This window comes from Mesoplodon mirus (genome assembly GCF_964341445.2).
Source record: "Mesoplodon mirus genome assembly, chromosome: 2".
NCBI lineage: Eukaryota > Metazoa > Chordata > Mammalia > Artiodactyla > Ziphiidae > Mesoplodon > Mesoplodon mirus.
This window is the reverse complement of record NC_138977.1, coordinates 155,082,167-155,105,210: the sequence shown is the minus strand read 5'-3', so window position 1 is coordinate 155,105,210 and position 23,044 is coordinate 155,082,167. Positions and strand designations below refer to the sequence as shown.

The following is a 23,044-nucleotide window of genomic DNA, read 5'->3' as shown; positions in this document are numbered from 1 at the left end:
CTAGAGCCATTCCCCTTTTTATATTATCGTACCTTCCCTTTGTCCACCCCTCATTCAACCTTTCTCTATATTGAGTAAAGTAGTAACAGGCTTCCTTTTTAAAGAGAACATAACATCAACAGTAAATTACTATGACTAAGATCAAAACTTGATTCTGCAGAACTGTCACCAAGTTCCATACAGTATTATTCGTGGGCATAGCTAGAAACAATGGTCAATAATCAAAAGGTTTTTTTAGAGTCTACTTGCCTCCGGTTAGCTGCAAAAATACAATACATTTCTAGACCCCCTGTGATGCAACATCTCTGCCAGTCATATTTCTCCTACAGACAGGGGAAAGAGGACAGGTAACCTAAACTCTTGTTCGCGCTGTAATGTCCTTGCAATTTTCCCCGTACGGACTGAAGGCAAGCAAGTAACATTCTTCAGTGAGCTTTATACTGATCTACATATAGCAAGTGGATAATTTCAGCAGGTTTAGAGATTTGGCTAGAATGGGTATTGTGTATAAATGTACTGCTTTACAGAGACTTTACAGTCCTCTGAACAGCCTCTGATAATAGTCTGCAAATAGTCCCAGCTAGATTGGCTAGATTACCAGAATCTGGGAGTTAGCGATCCCTGTACCCTATCCATCCTCTGCTCAACTCCTGACTCTCCTTTTTGGTGCATTCAGTCTCTCCCCTTCCTCATCTTTGTTGTGGGTCTCTAGGGCATTTTCTGGCTTTGTGCCTCCGAATCTTATAGACTGATAATTTATATGCTTAAAGTGACTTAAAAGCTTATAACAGAGTCTACAGTTCCTATAGGAACTTCATGAGGTCACAATTAATATTTAAAAAGTGATCATCAATCTGAAATATATTTTTTAAATTATTTAAATGAAGTCCAATGGCTGCCTTTTCCAAATGAGTAAGGACCTGCTGGGACAGTACAAAGCAGTACTAAATCCCTTGATTGCTACAGTATTAGCTTTCTACAGACTGGCTCAGTTTGGCATAATGACTTAAGTAATAACTTTAAAGATACAAATTTTAAATGAATATCCTCTTTTTAAAAAACTTCAGTCCCATGACAGTGGCACCTATATAATGCCGAGTTCTACCTTTCCCTGGGAATAAAACATATGTGCTTTGCTGCTGGCCCATGGACAGTGCTGGCATATTTTCTCTTTAAACTTCAAGTTTATCTTGAAATCACAGGGAAACCAGTTTTATAAAATTCCAATTATGTCTATAATATGTAAACAGGGAACAAGGGGAGTCAGAGAGGAATGGAATGACCTAATTGCTTAAAAAAATGTCAGTCACATAAACAACAAACAGTTCTGCCTAAAGAACTACCAGGATTAGTTAAAAACAAAACAAGACTCAAAAAGTGGTAAAAATTTCTCAGTTGATACTGTGGAAGAATACTTGTGAGGTAACAAGTTCAAGTCCAGATAGACCCATTTATGAGGCCCTTACTCTGTCCTGTTGGAATTACACGAGTCAGTCTGCAAGACAGAAATGGATCAAAATAGTTGGGCTGATGAGAGCAAGTCCAGGACCTTAAGGGGGCAGGGGAAGTGGGTATTTCAAAGAGCAAGATTTTCTGCAGGTTGGCTTAATGGTCTTGTTTTAGTGAAACTGGGTTGTTCTCATATCTTTTTGAATGAACAAGAAATTTCTAGGGTCATTTCAAAAAAATCTATCTGACTAAGGATGACACTTCTGCAGTACCAGTCATGCAAGGGCAATATTAACTCCTGAAGGGTCACAAGTAGCATGGCTCCCAGGACACTTGAATTAGCATGCCATTCAGTCATAAGATTTCTAAATTATCTGAAGGGGGAATGGCAATCACTCCCAGTTATTCTGACTGTGGTCCTTTCCCAACTTTGTAGCAGTACAATTAAGATGAATCAAACAAGGATTTCCCTGGCAGTCCAGTGGTCAACACTCTGCACTCCCAATTCAAGGGGTGCAGGTTCGATCCCTGGTTGGGGAAGTAAGATTCCACATGCCATGTGGTGTGGCAAAAAATAAATAAATAAAATCAAACAGAAGAGTTTGGGGCCCTGAGGAACTTTCCCACACATTGTCCTGACATCACTCAAATCTGAGACAGAATATACTTTCTAAAAGTTAACTTCTCCTGAACTTGAGGTAAAAGGCAAATTTAATATACTTAGCTTCAAAAAGTACACAACTTAGATTAGAAAAATAATTTACTAGTAAGTCAAATGAAGTAGCTCCTTGCAGTAACGTGAAAAAACACTTAAAATTTTTGCTCAAAACATAAGCTACAGTCTCCCTGTACCCTTGAATTAAGAAGCCATAGTCTCCCTATTGATTATTGTTTCTGTGATTATTTTCAAAGCCAAGCAGCAGTGTGATGGACAGCTGGATAAGTGTAAGCTTACTGATTAGACATGTCCACCTAGTTCCTTAATTCCAGATGTGAACAATGGCAAAAATCTAATTTTAACTGTAAGCAAATACAAACATGGGCGGGGGAGGTCAAGACAAAGTTATAATAGGTAAATTCTGTTCATCAAAAATAAAAATGTTGATTCCCTTCAGGTAAAAACCATACAATAGAACTGAGGTGCTCAAAATAACAACAACAAAAAAAACCCCTGAAACATTTTAATAGTAATGTCTACTAAAAATAAGAAAGGAAGATGAAATTCAAACACAGACATCTTCCTTTCCCACCTAAAAATCCATCCTCAGAAAGATCACAAAGAAACAAACGATGCGGTCAGCAGCACCGTCCTGACCAGGTGTTACTGGGGTTGGTGTAACCCGAGCTGCAACGTTTGCTGGCGCTTCCTGAGCTAAGTCGGCTGCTTTTCCCTTGAGCAGCTGAAGAGAAATGAGATGTTTCTCTTCAGAGAGAGGTGTTAAGCATTTGGGTTGCATGAGGGACAAATGGAAGTTTGACACCTAAGATGAATAACCACAGTTCATGAGGCCAGTGGGAACTTTCACTATGTAAAGCCAGCCAAGCTCACTGTCACACAGTATTCAGGCACACAAGTGCCAGGACCCAGCGCAGGAGGCAACGAACTATTTTTTCCTTTTAATACGTTACCATTGGCCTCCAAGGATTTTCATAAATAAGACTCAGAGAAAGTCTTCGGAGTATGCTTTTAATAAACTCTCCAAGGCCCTTGCTCTGAAATATTTAAAAGGCTTCTGCATCCTCTCACACTCGATGAAGACGACCACCTCAAGCCAAGGTTTACTGCGCTTTAAGAACTCATGACACCAAAAGTGTCATTATTACAGGTGCCTTCTTGCTAGGCCCAGTTTATCTGAACCAAGAAGTCTTATTTAAAATTCTATGAAACACCCATTCACAAGATTTCTGGTATAGACACACCTCTAAGAATTCCTGTTCTAGAAGGATGTAATTAGCCAATTAAAATTTCCCTTCAGATGGAAAGAAAAAAAAAAAGCTCGACTGGCAAAGGTGGTTCTCCTGTGTAGGTAATACTATATTTAGGTCATGGGTAAAAGCTGTGCGAGCATACGTATGTCAGTGTTTGCCTAAAAAAGAGCAGACACACATAGAATTGTTAAAATGAACCACCAGCAGAAACATTCCTGTGCGTGCCAGTTGGATCATCTGCAGTTACATGTGAACAGAAGATTCTGTGTGGGGAAGGGCTGGTCAGGGCCCTCCCTCACCCCCAGATGTTTTTCTAATCCTAACACCTGAGGGCAGCAGATACAGTAAACAAGCAGTTGTTTGTAATGCAAATCCAAGTAACAGGGCTGACATGGGACTGCTCCCAGGCAAAGCCCAAGCCCAAATGGTCACCCTGCTCCTGACACCCTAGATGCAAACCTATCACTGTGGATGTCAGTTGCACAAACACTCAGTCCTGCTAAGGACAGAGTTAAAGAGCAAGAGGCAGAAGTGTGGGTAGGGGTGAAGAGGAGGGGTTGCCTTCCGGTTAAAGTGTTTTGGGTCTCAGACACACTAAAAACAGCTGTTAGTTATTAAAAACCAAAGATTTCAACTCCCTTCAGTCAGACCCTAAAAGAAAAAAATTGAACATTGTCTTGTGGTTAAACCTGGAAAGCTTCTCAAATTGTGCAAACTGCAGAATATCGCAAGAAACGTGCCTAAAATAAATGTGTTCTAAAATGTAACAGAATAAAGCAAAGCAGTAGATAGGAGGGTAAGGTAACTGTTTCCTGACCACACCCCTTTCCTCCACTCTACACCCACCGACATTTATTCTGGCCACAAATCTTTCCTAAACAATGAATGACTGTTCAATTCACTGACCTCAGAATTTTAATACATACACTAACAATAAATACCTTCCATTCTAACAATTTAAAATGATTAGTATACTGAGGGGGTTAGGAGAAAAGGCTAGAGAGACCTAAGGTAGAAAATGCTGGTTTAAAGAGGAAGAGAAGCTTAATTTTCACTATTCTTAGGAATAATTTATAAATATCAATAGACTTTAATTATACTGACTTTTTTAAAAATTATTGTTTTGAAAGGAGAAGTGGCTAAACTAAAGAATAAATTCCACAAATACTTATTAATCATTAACTGTGTGCACAGCCTAAAAGTATAAGATTATTTTAGTAGCTATTTTCTATTGTTACCAAGTCAGAGACTATAATTTGACTTGTTGTTCTAAAAAGCCTTCAGCAGAAATCTTCAATTATTCCTTATCTAAAACATAGTCTCCTCTCCCTCCCCTCCAAAACATCAAAAGAAAAACAGCCCAACTTTAAAATATCTGAATGTATACATACTTAATTCAACAATATAAAGTCTCCTACAAATTTTAAGACTCAGAAGCATTTATTTGGGTGGTCTCTAAATGTTAAAAACCATATTTGCTTTTATTAGTTCATTCACTTTTTAGATAAGAGATTTATATGTACCAGACACACATTTCTATCATTAAATATTAGAAAAGCCTTTTAAAATGTGAAATCACTCCTTCCTATAACAACCATCACAAGATTTCCAAGATCTCCATTTTAGCTGCTATATGCAAATTAGAAAAATCTTATTCCCTACTTAAAAGGTCAAATATCTTTTTGGAACCTGTGGGAAAAAATTATAACTTCTAAATCACAGTGCCCGCATAAAGTGATTATATTTCATAGATCTATCACTTCAATAGTTGAGGGTCACAGATAATCAAGATAACCATAAATACTCTTGTTTGTTGATGACTGATTAGAAGGTATTCTTCTCTCCTACTCTGTAGTATCTCATGGCTCCCAGATTCTGTCCACTGAGGTATCAGTGATAGTACTTGCCCCCAGATATCTGTGACTGATTTTTTTTTTTTCACTTGGTGAAAGCACTGGGCTAATAAGGCAAAGACTACAGGTTCCATTTTATAATCCTAGATTTGACTCGCGGGAGGGCCAGTTAGACTGAAACCCTCATCCTCAACACCCAAATATACATGTTTTTCATTGGGGTTTGGGTGGTTGAGGGAGAGTGAGGCCAGAAAGAAGGTATATATATACATTGACGGAGCAATAAAAACCCATCACTACCTACGAAGAGACGAATCTCAGGGAGAATTCCATCACCAGCACATTTCACATTCATGTACTACAGAGGTAACCCTTTAGATGTTTTCTTACTACTACATAAATGAGGTTTCCGTGTTATGCATAATGTGTAAAGCAGCTATAAGGCCACTGGATTTTTAAAACTTGAAAGTTAACTGAACCCCGAGATAAAAAAGAACAATTTTCATTAGAATTATCTTCAAGTGATACTTTCTTAACAATTGACAATAAGGCAAAAATAGCTCATTCCTCCCTACCCCAAAACTGATTTTAAAGAAACATTAGCTAACACAATAAAATGAGACACTGTTTTAAAAGCTGAAGTAACATTTCCAATATTCAGCTCCAAATAAGCCAAAGGAGTTCTGATTCTACATAGCTTATGGGCAATGAAAGACATACAGCACTTAGTTAATTGAAAGATTAAATCAATTTCTCTCATCAGAGTAGAAAGCACAATACTCATAAAATCATGACTTTGCTGATTTAACTTCAATGATTTCATGATAGCTCGTGATCTGTTTTTTATTATCTTAACCAATACACCAAAAGCTAAAATTCCAAGTGCAAAACATCAAAAGTAGCAATATTGTAAGGCAGCCATTCCTCATAGCAGGTCTTATTTAGCAACGACTGGTCATACATAATGAAAGCATTTCCAGTGTCTTTAAAAAAACAAACATTTTGCCAAAATACAAATTAATTTACACTTCTGAAATCATCTGCAACATCAGCATGTTACTCACTGTTCTCGGGATGGGTGGAGAAAGAGATCCATTTGACATGTATGGGTCATTATTCATATTTGGCATCATTATGTACCCGGAATAACTCGAGTAAGAGGGTCCCTTGTTGTAGAGTCCTCCATCTGGATGCTTTCCTGAGAGAATGCAAAGAACAATCATATGTGCTTTGACTTCCTTTTTATATCACTGTATTTTTCATTGAAAAGTTAATAGTACTACTACAAATCACACCTTACATAAAAGATTTGTTTACAAAGTATTGTAACTGGATTATTATGCTCTATTTTAGATTGACAGTATTTATTCCCTTAAATGGCTTAGCAGTGAACCAGATGTTTTAAAAACATGTGGTTCAATTTATTGCCACTACTGACTGGTTTTTTACTGGTGTTTTTACAAAAATAAGTGTTATCCATCTAACTTAATTTGTTCTAATACTAACAAACTGGACTAAGAAATACAGACACATGAAAGAAGACACACAAAGCTGTAATATAAATATACTAGGCCATTCAGCTATACCCACACGTATATATTTATACACTTGAAGTTATGCTCCATCTTATTGGCAAACTCAAAAATTCTACCTGTGCTTCTAGATTTCTGGAAAATGTCTAGATTTTACTGAGGGAGCAAGTTGTATCTAGCATATGGGCAACTACCCAAATTTATGAAGGATTAACTACAGGAGACTTAATTTTATGTGCTACACTTACATCACTCTGGTAAAGAAATGTGTGTGTTCACTGTATACATTTCTTCTCTTTAATCTGTGTAACTACTTTGTAGCTCAGAAGGAAGCCTGATATTATAGTTCTCTTCTCTTCTTCCCCTAGCTGACATATTGTATGTGCGAACACCTCATTCTGGTCAGGCCAATTGTAAGTAATTAAAGAAGAACAGAAATGTAGACTGTTCAACAAGGGAACCCTAAAGATTACAGATTATTTTAAAGTCACACGGAGTTCTCCTTAAATCTTAAAAAATGTGTAGAATTTTTACAGTTTTGAGCAAGAATCGGAAATGGGGAGAAAGTCTATCACGTTCCATATGCATAGTTCTTAATTTTAAGCATAACGTTTTATATTTTTACAAGTTAGATTCCTCTTTACTGAGCCATATTTAGTCTGCGCATACAGTGCCTGCCTTCTCACTATAACAAGAAACAGCAATTTCACAAATGAAAGCCCATTTGAAACTATTCTTGTTGGAAAATAAATTGGTGTAGACTGTCACTCTTTACAACAATGCAGGAAAAAATAGTAAAGATCTACAATTAGAACTTTAGGTAAAATGAGAAAAAGAGAAAAACTAATTATAGACATTTCTCTTCCACAAAGAATCTGGAAGCCATCAGAAATTCAAAAGCCCCTAAATCATTCAAAAAGTTTTTAAATTATGTAACTATACATTAGTGATAAGCAGTAATTTTCCTGGGTTTTCTTTCCCATTTTGTTACAACACAGGCACAGTCTTATCACAATGATTCGAGTTTCTTGGATGCAAATAAAAATAGCAAAACATACCTACATTCACAAATTGCACATGTTAAATGTGAAGGTTGGGAGAGATAGAATTAGCGTCTTACCGTCATCAGGGTGTTCTCTGGCCTTATCGTGGTAGGAGTCCTGAGAGGTTTGTGCTTGTCTGGCCACCTAACAAGACGAATCCCCACCCCCAAAAGAAAGATCACTTTAGAGTTTGTGACAATAATGATATAAGTGTGTATCCACTGGTAACTCAAAAGAGGAGAATCAGGGGCAACTCAATCTACCTGTTTTATTAATCTAAGAGGATAGGCTAAGGCTGAGTACTGGGAAATCTTTCTCTTTTCAACATGTGTTTTCGAAAATTACCTACCCAGGACTACCAGCTATAAATGATAATAACAACAGAAACAAACTTGCGAACAATCCATACGCTGTTCTGACCGCTGTTTACTAAAACACAGCAAGGCTACTTGGACACCTAATATGACAAGAATTTGAGTTAATGGCATTAATCGTTTTGATGGCTTCTTCAACCACTGTTTACTTCAATCAGAGCTGATTAAAAGCGGGCTGAAATATTTTGCAACTGAAGATGACATTTAACTAAAAACAAGCCCATCACTCACAAATGGAGATCTTAGGCAACTGTCCCAAACCAATCCCAGCAGGAGCTCTTCTCCTCATAAGCTACCATGGCTGGCTCAGTGCAAGCTTACAAGAGAAAAGTAAACTGTTCTGTGGTTAAAGGGAGGAAAACTTGAAAATTGGGCTATAGACTTCTAAAAGGTAGCCCAGCTACTATCAGTTCTGGTAACCACCATCCACCCAGACTCAACCACGTGCAAATCAGTGGTATTACCCCTTCACTGTCTTCCTTGGGTCTGCCCCATGCCCACCTACCACTGGCAAAGATTAACAGAGCCCTAATAGGAGTTCTGGACTTCAAATGCAGCACCCTTCTCCCCAAAGCAGAAACGTTTAGAAAATGTGAAGTGCGTAGCAACTTTATTTATAGAAAAAGAAAGGACGAGGAAAATGGGTAGAAATTTTAAAAGGCTGCTTTACAAATATGAGTTTGGCCTCGAGTGTTTTGGATGTCATTTGGTTCCTCGGACATCTGTCCTCCCACTGGCCTCCTTCCCCCCATACACACAGAGTCACAAAATCTTTTAAGTGGAGCTGGCTGTGACCTGGCCACCCCTAGGTTCCCCCCTAATTGGCATGTTGGGATGAAAGATTCAGGGTATGGAGAACACCCCGATGCTCTCCTTAGAACCCAGGCCCCCGGGCTTCCAAAATGCGTACTCACCCCTGCCATTGGGATAAAGAAGGCAGCTCTGAGGTGTTCTTAAACTTACTGTTTAAAACCCAAAATGTCCCCGCCCCCAAAACCACACGCTTTCTTTTTGGGGGCAGAAGGATGCCATTTAAGGGAAAAGAATATACCCTCCAAATTTCTTTGGAGGGAAAAAGCGTTGGTGAAATCATCTGAGTGTCAGGACTTTTCTACCGGATTTCCTCCAAAGCGTTTCCCAGTTGTTGAACAAGGGTGGCCAGTGGAGTGTCGGGTATCAGGGTCCATCCGCCGCCCCCCCCCCCCCACTTCTGAAGCTCTCCGCTAGGCCTGAAATAGCCCTTCCGCGAGGTCCTGCTCGCGGCTTTCTCTCGCCAGCACCCACGTGTCTCTATTTACTCTACTCGGGTTACCATCGCTATCGCCCGCAGCCGGCCAGGAGATCTGATAATGCGCTTTCCACCCTCCCCTGAGTGAGTGCACTGGTTTCCGCTGCATCTCTCCGACTCGCCCTTCTTCTGCAAAGATTTAAAGGCCTGATTCGGGCCCAAACTAACCCCAAATATAAGCGTACTTTTTTTCTTCAAGTGGCGATGATTGGAGCAAGCTAGTGTTGCGGGCGGTACTGCGAGCCCCCCCACCCACCCACCCACCGGGGTGGCTCGGCTCGCCCACGGCCGCTGGCAGCCGGCCGCAACGGCCCAAAGGACCCGCGCCCGCCACCGCCCCGGCCGGCCGGCTCCGCAGTGGTTGGGACCGCCCCGCCTGTCCCCGGCCCACGCCCGCCTCCCCTTCCTCGGGCCTGTGGCTCTGCTCGCCTTTACCTAAGCCTTTGGTGGTTTAACGCACTTTTGCAGAGACATCTACCGAGAAAGATAGCGGGTGCACTCTGTTTTCCGTCCTACGGAAGAACTTCTCAGTAGTGTTGTTCAGACATCCTCGCTTTAATGCATCGCACTCCCTAAACCCCACTAAAAAGTCCGAAGGCCAAACATTATGGGTTAAGGGCAGGTTCTCCTGGCCGCAAACCAACGGTTTAGTCACCAAACCCCAAAACTGATCCACTTGGAATGTTTCCCAGCACACCACACACACACACACACAAAGAAAGAACACTAACCAGGAGCCCAGCCACCCGCCCCCATCCCCCCACCCTGCAGACCTAATCGGGACCCTTCAGCCAGGGCTCTCCAGCGCCTTCCCTCCCTTCTTCCCTCTCTGCTCTTCCCCGGGACCCGCCACGCCTCTCAAAGCTCGGGGCAGCGGCCCGCTCACCTCGTGTCCGTTGCTCGCCGGGATGATTTCGGATTCGTTAACCAAGGAAGACTTGATGTCGGCTAAATCACCTTCCTCTTCAGGGTGGCTGATCTCGGCGAAAATCTTCTCCTTCTGGGGATCGCCTTCGTCTTTGAAGGGGATCATCTCGTCCGTGGCGCAGAGTTCCGGGTCCCCCCCACCGCCGCCGCCTGCCCCGGAGAGTTGGGGCATCCCGACCACTCTGTAATCTCCGCTCCGCTGGGGGAGCACCCCAGGCGACAGCAGAAAAGAGAAGGGGTCAACGAAAAGGGGAGGAGGAGAAGGAGAATTGGAAGGATGCGTGAGGGAGGAGAGCGGGCGGAAGCCGGGCTGGAGAGCGCCGGGCTGGCGGCCGGCAGCCGGAGCTGCTGCAGCGGCGCCCGCGCCCCGGTGGCCGCCCGTGCCTTCCCACTCCGCGAAGACCTACGCCCGCGCCCGTCCCCGACGCCGAAAGACACAGGGATGCGAGGGCCGCCGCAGCTGGCGCCTCTGGGGGCGTCTGTGCCGCGCGCTAGGCTAGGCTGCCCGGGCGGCCGCCCCACGCCCCCAGCGTCTCCGGGGTCTGCGCGCGGAGGACGCCAGTTCCGGAGGAGTTTTGACTCTCCAAAGGCCAGTGGAGAGTCCGTCGGCGTGCCTCTACGCAAATCTCTCCACCTTTGCTTTCCCAGATGCCGATCTGGGAGTCTGTTTTCCAAGAAAAGAAGGGAGCTAGGCAAAACGGCTCAGTTTGTCCCAGTAGAGGCGGTGCAAAGAGAATCAGAAGATAACGAAATGTCCACTTCCTGGAGGATAAAAAAAAATAAAGAGCCACCCGGATTGGAGATGTCCGTTTTAAATCTTCTTATTTCCTTCCCTTTCGCTTCGGTTTTCCTTCTCCAGGAGCATTTAATCTGCCAGAGGAAAAGGTGGGGGCGGAGGAGGAGGGAAAGAGAAAGAGAAGAAGTTTGCCAAAAATAAAGTTTGTGTCGGCGAGCGCAGGGAGTCGGCAGTGGAGGGCACGGCTGGGTCTCGGGGAGTCACAGCAGGGGCCTCGGACCCAAAAGATTCTGCCGCGAACTGGAGCCAACACACACACACACACACACACACACACACACACACACACACCACACACCACACACACACACACACAACCCAACCCCTCTTTGTTCCCGTCTCGAGTTTCCTCAGTCTGGCTCGCTCGCTCTTTTGCTCGCCGCTCTCCACGCCTCCGCCGCACCGCTTGTCAAAGCGAAGAGCTTCACCCCTCGGGTTCGCCAGGCCCGGGGGAGGGGGACGCCCCAAGCTTGGCCGCGTGCGGGGCTGCGGGCGCGTCCCAGCTCCTCAGCCGGAGAGCGCGCAGGCTTGTCCCTCCTCCGCGCCCTGCCCCGCAGGTGAGCGGCAGCGCCTCCCCGCCGCTTCTCCTCCTCCCGCGCCTCGGCGGCGCTGAAAAGCTACCCTCTTGCGTCGCTTCTCCTCCCCTTCCCCTCCCCCGCCTCCAGCTCTCCTTGGCTGCCCGCTGGGGGGTGCGGGGGGGGGAGGTGGGGGACGGCGAGAAGGAGGAGGTGATTGAGGACTTTTTTTTTTCCCAGAGCCTGTAGGACGAGTCCTAGGTTTTGGGGTGTGTGTGTGTGTGTGTGTGTGTGCGCGCGCGCGCGCTTAGAGGAAAGATTCAGGCAACTTGGCGAGCGCAGGAAGGACCCGGCGCTTCTTGTAACCCACGAGAGAGACGCTTTGCCCGCGTGAAATTGACAAGAAACTCTGCCCCAACGGTTTAACTTCATCATCTAAGTGTCTCTTCCTTGTTCCCTTCCCACCCACCCCCCTCCTTCCTCTGCCAGTCTCTCCCCCACCTCCTTTCCGCCTCCCTCTCTCCCTCCTTTGCTCTACCAGTGGGAAGAAGATGAAAGAGAAGCCGCCGCAGCTGTGATCGACACCACATTGATAGATGCTCTGACAGAGGGGATGAGGCGGGAATAGGGGACACAGAGAAGGAAAAGGGGAAAACATAACACATTGCTCAACTAATAAGACAGAACGGAAGCAAGAAGAACAAGAAAGAGTTGTGGCTTTCCTAAATACATTGTAAAAGGACAAGGGAACACATGCTGGCAAAAATAAAACCTCCAGGCTTACCGAGAAATATAGGAGGAGGAAGGAAAAACTGAAGACTGGATCTTAATTATCGTTTTTTAAGCAAGATCTTTTTCATTACATCCTCACCATGGGATGCTCACAGAGAGTTATGCTATAGGTCGCTCGTGGATTTTCGAAGATACATGCCACGATGTGTGGGAACCTCATAAAGAATGAAAAAACAACCCAAGTAGGGGGAAGAAAAGGCAAAAGGACCCAGGAGAGTGAAGCCAGTAGCAGGAGGGAGGACAGGGCAGTCTCTGGCACCTCGGACTGCGGGCTCAAAGAGACCCTTGAAGATGCAAATCCGAATCCAACCTCAAAAATTCCCCAGCCTCCACCGTCTCTTTGATGCATTTTGCACAAGGACAGGACTTTTAAGGAGATGCTTTGTGAAAGTTACAGTATAAACGAAGCTGAAGTTTGAAAACACATTACATTTTATTTCTTGGCTCTTAAACCCCCTCAGTTAAAAATCCAGGCAAAATTATTATACCCAATACAGTAGCCATCTGTAAAACCTCAGAACAGTAAACAGGAGGCAGGAAGAAATGTGTCTTCATCTCCCTCAAACTGAAAATAGGGAAAACATTACAGAATCAGACTTTAGCTGAACTATACAGGAATAGTCATGCAAAGATCCCTCTTCTTTTCCTAAGGGGGAAATTGCATGCTGCTAGACATCGTATAAGTAAAGACCTTAACAGTGCTCTAAATGAACACTCAAAACTTCACTTACTGATAATTACTTGATAGAGATGGGAATTCACTAGGAAGCAATTTTTAAAACTATCATTTACAGGGTTCAATTGGTCACATAGAGCATGGCCAGTAGTCACACGATAGATTCTACCTGGGGGGTTGGGGTAAAAGTAAAGGGCTAGTGATGGGAGCCAGGAAGAGTAAAACATTACATCCACTGTAAATAGCTGACAGTGCTATGCCTTAGAGGAAAAACAACAACAACAAAAAGAATAATCTGCTCCAATGTGTAAGGCAATAGTAAAAAGATGGGGAAAAACCCAATTTTATTTTTTTGGTCAGTAGCATTATGCAACTTCCCTTGAAGTTATGCACCAGTGTGAGTGTAATGTCTCAAAGATGTGAACACGTAGCTGTGTCAGACATTTATACCCTCTGTTCTAAAAGAAATATGGGAAAACAAACTAAAAAGTCCTCCCAAAAATACTCCAATTTGACCGATAGAAAAAGAACTGGAAAATGCAGTTTCACCAAAGCAGCCAGAGTAGACGTTCCTTTTCATCAAACTGTCGGGGGGCGGGGGGCACACAGAATGGCCAGAGGGTATTTTCTGGAAGCCGAAGAGAGATTAAATGACGACTCCTACATCCCCCACCCCCCGTTAAAGTGTTGCAACTAATTCGAATCCCATTTACTCCTTCATGTTAATTATCTGGACTCCCTGAGTCATTTGGAACTCAGCTCCAGGTGTCCTGGAGATTAGGAGCTCGAGAAGATGGGAATTTGGGGAACAAAAACTAGTGGGAACTGTTTACTAGAAGGGCCGACGGTAGGTGGCTGCGTTCTCAATTTTGCGGCAAACCTCTCCTTTGGAAACGTTGTTTCTAACGAAATCACCCAGCGCCTTACTCTATGTGCGTGCTGTTTTCCCTCCCCGTGGCGTGCGGGGTGTTGGCTGATTGTCCTTAGCATTGCTGCAAATCTTCTGGCGAGGTGCACTTAAAAGGAGCTTGACTAGAAGACATTCACTCAGGGTTTTTTTTTTGGTTTTTTTTTTTAAAGCTTTGTCTGGGAGGGAGATTGACACTTCCACGTGAAGTCTGCCTCTCCCGGGGGGAAAAAGCTGGGAGACGCAGGAGGGGCGAAGTAACCCTGGGAAGATGTTCCTCCCTCCCTACAGGTTCGGTGAAGTTCCTGGCAAAGGCATTTCTGTTACGGAGAGGTCTCTTCTAATTCGCGCGAGGGCTGCTATTAACATATGCAACCGCCTCTTCGGGCGCAAGGTCCGGGATGTGATGGGTGCGGAGCGGGAGAGACACCGCCGCCCGCCGCCCCCTTCCCTCGGATGTAGAGGCAGGTTGTTCGTGTGAACTCGGGCGAACGACTGGAGGTTAGCTGTTGCAGGTTCACTCCTTCAGGATGTGGGTTTCAGGGGGCGTTTTGATGTGATTTAATTCCGACCGTGAAACAATTGCTAGGGGCTGGCTGGCTTGCTGTTGGTTTTCCCCCTTTTGGTGGCTTTGGTTGGTTGGGGTTTAGTTTGGGAGCGAACTGTGACTTGTTTTCTATCAACACTTCCTTCTGCGCCGGGCGTCGTCCCCCGCGCTGCGCGTGGACAGGCGAGGCGCCCACCCTGCGCCGGAACAGAGGGGGCTGCAAAGACGGTTCTCGAAACCGGCAGGGTAAACGCGGTCCAGCCCCCGCGGGTGCGGACTGGGGAACTAGGAGGTTGACCCACACCAATACCAGAGACCCCTCCTCCCCGCCGGGGGTGGGGGGCGGATTTTGCTGTCGAGTCGAGTCAGCTACAGACACTCAAGTGAGTCCTTAATTACAGGGAGGAGAGAAAAGCGCGGTGCCCTTCAGAGCCCTCTCCGCCTCCTCAGCCCTAACCCCTCGCCCGGGCTCCGGGTCTCCCCCTTTGTGTGGCCTGGACTCTCTCCCAGCTACAACTTTGGTGGGATCCCAGAGGAAGGAGGTGGCGGGGGCCTACAGAAGAGAATGCTGGAAGAGAGAGAAGCGTGAAGGACTAGAAAAACGAATAATGTGATTCTAGGGATGGAACTCCGGCACCCGCGATCTCCCACCCCAGTGTCACCAGGGGACTAAAGCTGTGGGCATCTTCAGTTTAACGGACTTCTCGGAAAGGGGAGCGGGGGATGGCGAGGGAAACGGCAGTTTGTGTCCCAGGGGTTCTTCCGCCTCTTCTTGCTTCCTCCTAAGACAAACAAACTCAACCCCCCACCCGCCGGGGTAACCGAGAACTCAGGGGACCGTGAAAATGTCGTTCCCAAATCCGGCCGCCTGCGGACGCCGGGCTTCCGTGGGGCCGGCGCCCCTTGGCGCCCGCAGCTCTGCGCAGCCTCGCGGGGTCCGCCCACGGAGCTCTCCGGTGGCATCTCCCGCGCTCGGGCGGGCCGGGCGCGGGGTCCGCGTCTCGCTGGGGTGGGTGTGGGAGCCCTCACACGGCCCACGAGGGAGGGCCACATCCCACCCTACAGTCTGTGGGCTCGGCCGGCCGACCGTCTGCCAAGCTGGAGGCGAGGGCTCACGTCACGGGGGCGCCCAGAGGGAGAGGAGGCAAGCTGGGGTGTTCAAGGACTGGAACGAGCGGACGCGGAGTGGGCTTAGAGGAGGGGCACGGGCCAGAGAGAGCCCCGCCACGCGCCCGTACCGCTCGGCTCCGCGACGGGAACCCCCATCAACCCCCCTCGGGAGCTTGGGCTCCCGCACAGAGAAGCCGGCGTTACGTCTGGAGATCCCCAGAGTGGACTGGGATGGAATGGAATGGATGTGGGAGCTGGAATACATTTGCGGGCCGCAGGACGGCTCGCCTAGTGGGCTGGACGTGAAATGCTTTTTCCTCCTTTCTGAAAACTTTCCTGAGGCGTCTCAACTTGGCGTGCGGACCAGCCTCGGGCTGCCGGCTGGTAGCGCGAACGCCGCGGCCAGCCCTTCGGCCCTTTTCCTCCGCCGCTGGTCCCCCTCCACCCACCCTCAGACCGTGGACGCGCGCGGAGCGCCCGCGCAAAAAGGTCGCCTGCGCGCGCGAGCCGCACCTTATATCCGCGGAGGGCGGCGCCTGCGCAGGGCCCGGCGCGGCGGCGCAGCCTTTGAAGTCTTGGCGGCTGCCGCTTTCATCCTTTCTTTTTTCCCTTGCAGGCCCCTTTGTGTGACTAAATTTGGCAAGAATATGGATCCGAGCCAGTCTTTCCACGTGTGCTCCCAGCTCCCAGCTGAGAAGGCCAAGGGTTCTCTTCCGGGTAAGGAGACAGGGAGAAAGATCAAAGAGTTTGGGGAGCTGGATCTGAAATGTGAATTGAAAATAAAAATCAAGCCTGGACACATTCCAGTTTCTAAAGCAAAACCAACCCTCAACAGAGGCCGTCTCGCTAGGACTCTCAGTTCTGCCTCTGCTTCCTGTACTCTTTCTTTCCCGCAACCATTCTTGAGCACATGGAGTAGAATAAAGAGGACACAGGGAAACAGTTTCTCCGGATTTTGTTTTGCAGTAATTTTATTACGGAAAATATCTTGTTCGTAATTACCGTTATGTGAATCCGAATTTCTTCAGCCATAAATATTGTTTTATTTCAGTGTGTTTCACACTTTATTCTGCGGCCACATTTGGGAAGAGAACGTGGACACACGTGTGCACACGTTCGTTGTGCAGAGTGCTGCTTTTTCTACACACCGTACGGTGTGCCACGTAGTTTTCCTTACCAAAGCACTCACTAATCACGGCTGGTCTCTATGATTTGAAATCCTGTTATTGACCGACTTTGGAAAGCTTTTCTGACTCGCTGACTAGCCAGAAGTGTCCTGTCTTTATGGCAAAAACGCAAAAACAAACAACAAAAAAACACCCTCTAAGGCCTCTTCTTGAATAGACTTTTTCAGCAATGTTCTGTTGTTTCAGAAGTAACCGTTATAAAGAGACAGCTTTGCAATAGCGTAGTGCAAAGGGTCGGAAATCCTGCGTTGAAGGTGGGCGCCATCACTTACTCTCATGCTGTGGTGACCTCAGGCAAACCATTTAACCTTGTCCAGAACTGTTTCCTTTCTGCAAAATAGGTATACTAAGAGCCTACTTAACAAGACTGTTGTAATAATTCAGTGAGATCATGCATGTAAAAATATGTACAAATGTGGGTATGAAGCAAAGACGATTCTTAAGGAGACCTGTAAATTTTGAACAGAAAACTTCTAAAGCACTAGGAATCTTTACCACAGGAGCAAATGGCAATGGTTTCACACTCAGACATCCACTGTTGAGTTACAAAGGCACCAAAATCACCTTGGCGTTTGTTATCCCCAGAGTGAGTGTGATGGCAGAAAGAACACTCCAGGAAGAGAGGGAATGTGCCTTAACTCTTCCTCATGTGTACGATGGACTCTTAATGCATTGATAAATTGCTGAGGAAAAATGGCACTGCGTGTGGGATATTTTTGTGAGGCATTTGGCACAGCTCCCGGTAACTCTGCTAATAGCCTGGGTAACACGGTGGCCTGTGAAAGGAGCAACATGTATATGGGGAAAATACTCAAAAACAACAACAGAAATACAGACACAATGAGAGTGACTGGAAAAGTGTATTAGAGGTGTACCTTGGGACACCAGCACTTATGTTTCAGAACAGAATGTGATTACATATCTTAGATGGAGACATCTCAAGTTTACAGGGCAATAAAGATTATGGCTCGGGCTGGCTGTGAAGTGACAGGAGAGCCATATGTGTAGCACTTTGGGCATTTAGCTGAGTGTGCTTCATGCATGACCCTTTCTAACCTAAGGTAACCCTGTGGACGGAGTCATTTCGTGGGCCCCACCTCCCAGTATAAACTTTTCACTGTGACCTGCATACAGAGTGATGAAAGCAGGAGTAAGGGTGGTGTCCAGTGTTCCAGTTCCCTGTTACTGTGGCCCAAGGCTGCCCAGGTACAGGATCCTCCCGAGATGTTCCAGCTCCTTCCACCGTCTCTGCTAGCAGCAACAAGCAGATTTCACAAACAGTGTTGAAGGGACTCTCTAGCAATGTGGAGGCGGGGTGGGGGGCACTTAGGAGAGGGAAACCTTCCCGTTTTAACATAGCTTTTCCCCAAAGTCCCAGATGAGACATGAATGCTGAACAAGTTCACTGGTCAACTTCAGTCCTTCCTTTCACTCTTCTTTATAGACGCAGCCATTTTGAAATTTATTCTTGGCTGAAAGAGGGACATGGGCCAAGGCACCAAGGGTTCTGTCTTATTTTGGGGGGACAGTAGGGAGGCCCTGAAAATACTCAGGGAAAACCTGGGGCCCTCTGGAAGTAAATAAATTCTCTGAAGGGGGTGCGTGACTAAAGGATTTTCTTACTTTTATAAATTTGTTTCCTCAGTGAATATGGTAATAGGGGTGTTTCTTGAATCATGGTAAATGTACCTCTTAAGATGGATGGCCTGTGTAGTCTTCTCAGGCTCCCTGGGCTGTAGGAGCAGGGCTCCCGGCTCTTGTCAGCACTGGGCCAGCGCCTAATCCCTGGTTTGAGGCTAGAAGCCAAAGCCACAACCTTCTTGCCTGAAGGCAGGAGCAGTACCAACAGAGCCATATGGAGATTAATGCAGAGCAAGGTCATTAGTCTCATTGTTTATCCAGTTACTCGCAGCATAGATTTGTGTAAATTTCAGCTACAGTGGTTACAGCCTGCCTTTGATGTGTGTAATCTGTACATTTTAGTGCTCCAGGAAAGTGCCTGACTGACAGGAACTACATCCAATGCCCAGAAAACACAGCTCCACAGGCACAGAGAAGCATGGAGCTGAACAATTTTCCAGTGAGTTCCATCAAAGTAAATACACCAACCTGGAGGGTCAGGATTGAGCCTCCTTTTTATCAAGACATGACTTTTGGGGTTCCTTGTGATGGATTTTTATTTGTTTTCATTTGAAACTGGTTACCTACTTTACACCTCCATTTACCTCTTAGAGGAGGAAGTACTTGGCCTACATAACATTTGACCTTGCAGGTGCTTTCTTTATTTGAAGTACTTCTGTCCAGAAAAACAGACTGATTGTGCAGAGTTACCCAGACTAATTTATACATTTATCCAAGACACAGCTTCTAGTTCTTTCCTTAACTCTCTCTTGAGTGTGCAGCTATGCTTAAATTAAACTCAGAATTAGCAATTATGAGAGTAGTTCAGAAGGTAGACAGAGCCAGCGCAGATAGTTTAGGCTACAAAATTGTAATCTGACTCAACGAAATACTTTTCTTTGGCAAAAACAAAGCTAATTTGCTTGATCTGAATCTTACTTAAAGGTCCTGCCATCCCATTCTGCCAATTACAGATCTCAAGTTCGCTTTCCTTAGGCTCAATTGGCAGAAAGCAAAGAACAGAGATAAATTACTCTCCTATGAAGTTTGACAGTGATTTTTGACTGCCAATTCGGATAACTCTACAGACTCAAAATATATTTTGAGGCTTAAATTATCCAGATATTTGACCTTTGCTGTTCAGATTCTCTGGATAATTTTTAGATTATTTTACTTTGTATTGCAGGAACAGCAAATCTCCAGTGGCTGAGTCAGACAGGCCTCTTAAGATCTCTCTTGCACTACTGCCTTCTAACTGGTCTCTGGCTTCCACTGTTGCTGGGTTCCATACATGCCCCACAGCAGCCCACGTGTCACAGAGCAGCCAAAGCCGTCCTCGAACATTTCCTAGTCGTGGTGGCTTCCAAGTCGCTATGTGAGCTGGCTCCTGACTTCTTCTATTCCTCGTTCACTGCTCTCTACCACCACTGACTCTCCTGCTCTTCCTCCAGGGTATAGAGTGCACACACACACACCCCTTGGTCATTTACCTGTCGCTTCTGCCCAGAAGCTCCTGGCCAGGTCGATATTCGCAGGACTCACTTTTTCACTTCATGTTTCTACTCAGACCACAACTCCTTCTCAGACCTTGTTATCTAAAAAACAGCCCACTCCCACCTCACCCCAGTTCTGGGCACTCCATCTTTTACAGGCTTCATCTTTCCGCACTCTCACTGCCTGACATATTTTTTATACGTATTACCTTTCTCTCCCACTAGAACATAAGTTCCATGAGAGTAGGGACTTTGTTTTGCTGTATCCCCGCTGCCTACAACAGCCCTAGGTGCCCAGAAAATATACTAGGTGTGTGTTGAGTAAGGAATTAATATAGACTCTGAACCCTCAGTTTCCTCATCTGTAATACTTCCCTGTGGAAGATCACATATATTTGGTATAAAGTTACCTGGAATATAGTATAAGCACTGAGTAGGTAGTAAGTATAATTGTGTAGATCCACACTGCCAATACAAGTATAATGCGACTTAAGTTTAAATGAAATTAGGAAGCTAGAAACACGTAAAATTAATTTTAATAGTATATTTTATTTAACCCACATATCCAAAATATTACCGTTTCAACATGTAATCATTATCAAAATTTATTAATAAAAGATCTTTATTTCATATTAAGTTTTTCCAATCTGGCGTGTGGTCCACTGACAGCGCTCTCAGGTTAGGCTAGCCCTATCTGGAGGGCTCAGCAGCACATCTACAGTAACACGATGGCAGCTATAGTCCATCCACCCTTTAATGATACGTTTTGTCCAGATCGTCTTTGTATCCCCCCCCAACCCCACATACCTTGCACAGTTCCCTCAAAACAGTAGGTGATCAAAAATATATCAAAGAATATGATGATAATATGTTGTTATATACTTTTTTCATGGCACATATAGGCTTTCACCTTCATGGGAGGGTGAGATAAGTGTGTGCACTAGCTTGAGATGGTGGTCATCATCTTAAGTGTACTGTAAACAGTTCTTTGCACGTAAGAGGGGCTCAATGAAAAGTGGTTCAAGCGTGTTGCTGAATTGTTTCTTTGAGTATTTTTCTACATTCTAAATAATAGATTTACTATTGAACCTTGGGAAATATGTAAGTTGAAGATTTCCTGTATTATGTTTTCAAGAATGACTTTCTCCTCCCCTGCAAAACTGCTAGGCTCCATGTTCTCTAGGATCAAAGTTTCGTCAGGAAATAAATAATGTGGAGAGCTCCCACTCCCACCCAGACTTCATTTTCAGTTTTACTTCCTCAATTGCTTCTTGGCCACACATGGGCCAGATAGTAAATCTCCCTCTGTCCTGTGCCCGGAGTTTTCAACCAAGATACCTTCATAAGGCATTAGCCTTAGGCTTAGGCAAATGCTTTATAGTTGCAAAAATCACTCCGCCCAATCTGCCCATTTAAGCCCTGATGCAATAAAGAGACCAGGATAATTTCCTGGAAGAAATGGGTAAAGAAGCTTCTGGTGAGGTATCTACCTCCAACGCCTTGATATACCTTTATAGTAGAAAGGCATTACTTGGATATAAGTACATGAAGATGTCATCCTTTACTGTGACTTTGAAAATGACCTATAGCGTCTTTCATCAAAAGTACAGAGAATTAAGGATCAAGCTTATGCCACCACTAAAGTGGAGGGTGTTTAAAGGAAAACAATTACGTTAACAATGATTCCCAAAATTATTTTGCCAGCAAGAAGATCATGAAAGATATATTCAAAAGACTCTTAACAAGATGTTTATAGGAATATAGGTTATAACTTTGAAAGTTCTAGTTGTTGAACTACTAGAGGATTTAGTTAATAAATTCTAATATAGCTGTACCGGGGAGCACTATGCAGCTATGAAAATGATGTCAAACAATTTTTATTCACTTGCAGATATATTAGTGATAAATTGCTAAGTGGAAAAAGCAGATCATAAAGGAATAAGTACAATTGTGCCTCATTTTTTTTTTTTTTTTTTTTTTTTTTTTTTGCGGTATGCGGGCCTCTCACTGTTGTGGCCTCCCCCGTTGCGGAGCACAGGCTCCGGATGCGCAGGCCCAGCGGCCATGGCTCACGGGCCCAGCCGCTCCGCGGCATATGGGATCCTCCCAGACCGGGGCACGAACCCGTATCCCCTGCATCGGCAGGCGGACTCTCAACCACTGCGCCACCAGGGAGGCCCCAATTGTGCCTCATTTTAAAAAATCCCTCTGTACATATCATTTATCAGCGTGCAAGCTCTGTGAGGGCTGGGCACTGTCTTGCTTACCACAGCATACCTGGTGCCTGGGACAAGCCCTGCCACAAAGTGAGCACTCAGTCAGTATCTATTGAATATACCCAGAAGTGTAGACATAAAATACTGACAGTATTTTTCCTTGAATAGTGGAGACATGGGTGATTTTTATCTTCTTCTTTGTGCCTTTAAAAACATTTATATGCAGTGAATCAATATTAGTAAATGAGGAAGATGAAAAATGTTAAAATGTAAACAAAGATTTTAAAAATAAAAGAGCTGACCCTAGGGAATTTGGCAATAATAACAAAAAAGAAAGAAAAAGAAAAGAAAGTAAATCACCAAGGAAAAGAAGAGGATGAGACAGAAGTGGTAGTGTTGGAGCCACTGCATCATAGCAGAAGCAGTTTCAGGGCCAACTGGTAGGTATGTGGAAGTTAATACAAAGGGGCTCTGATCATTTATAGCAATCAGAAAGGGTGGGCTTTTTAATTTTTAAGATAAAATTTAAACAGTGAAATGCACAGGTCTTAAGTGTACAATTCAATGAATTTTAATAAATATATACACTTGTGAAATCATCACTCCAATCAAGATACAGAGCATTTCAATCATCGCAGAAATCCCCAGAAATATGGGATGAACTTACTTTAAAGCAACTTTTTAAGCTACATTTTTCGTGACATGTCGTGTGTTCTTACTGCCTTGCACATTTTCCCTAAACTCTGTGATTTAATTCCTCCATTTGAAAAACTTGTCAGGTTGAAATATG

The 23,044-nt window shown here is 44.9% G+C and overlaps 1 protein-coding gene across 4 annotated transcripts in view; it reads right to left on the bottom strand.

The window, feature by feature from the left end:
- LEF1 (lymphoid enhancer binding factor 1) overlaps nt 1-11,353 on the bottom strand; it is a 120,484-nt gene extending 109,131 nt beyond the window's left edge. For all 4 annotated transcript variants that reach the window (XM_082600563.1, XM_082600565.1, XM_082600564.1 and 1 more), the window contains exons 1-3: nt 10,355-11,353; nt 7,884-7,950; nt 6,296-6,429 (exon numbers count right to left, since the gene is read on the bottom strand). In XM_082600563.1, coding sequence (XP_082456689.1) covers nt 6,296-6,429; nt 7,884-7,950; nt 10,355-10,567 — 414 coding nt within the window. In that variant the 5' untranslated portion in view covers nt 10,568-11,353. The remainder of the gene's footprint in view (nt 1-6,295; nt 6,430-7,883; nt 7,951-10,354) is intronic.
- Nucleotides 11,354-23,044: the final 11,691 nt, after the last annotated feature.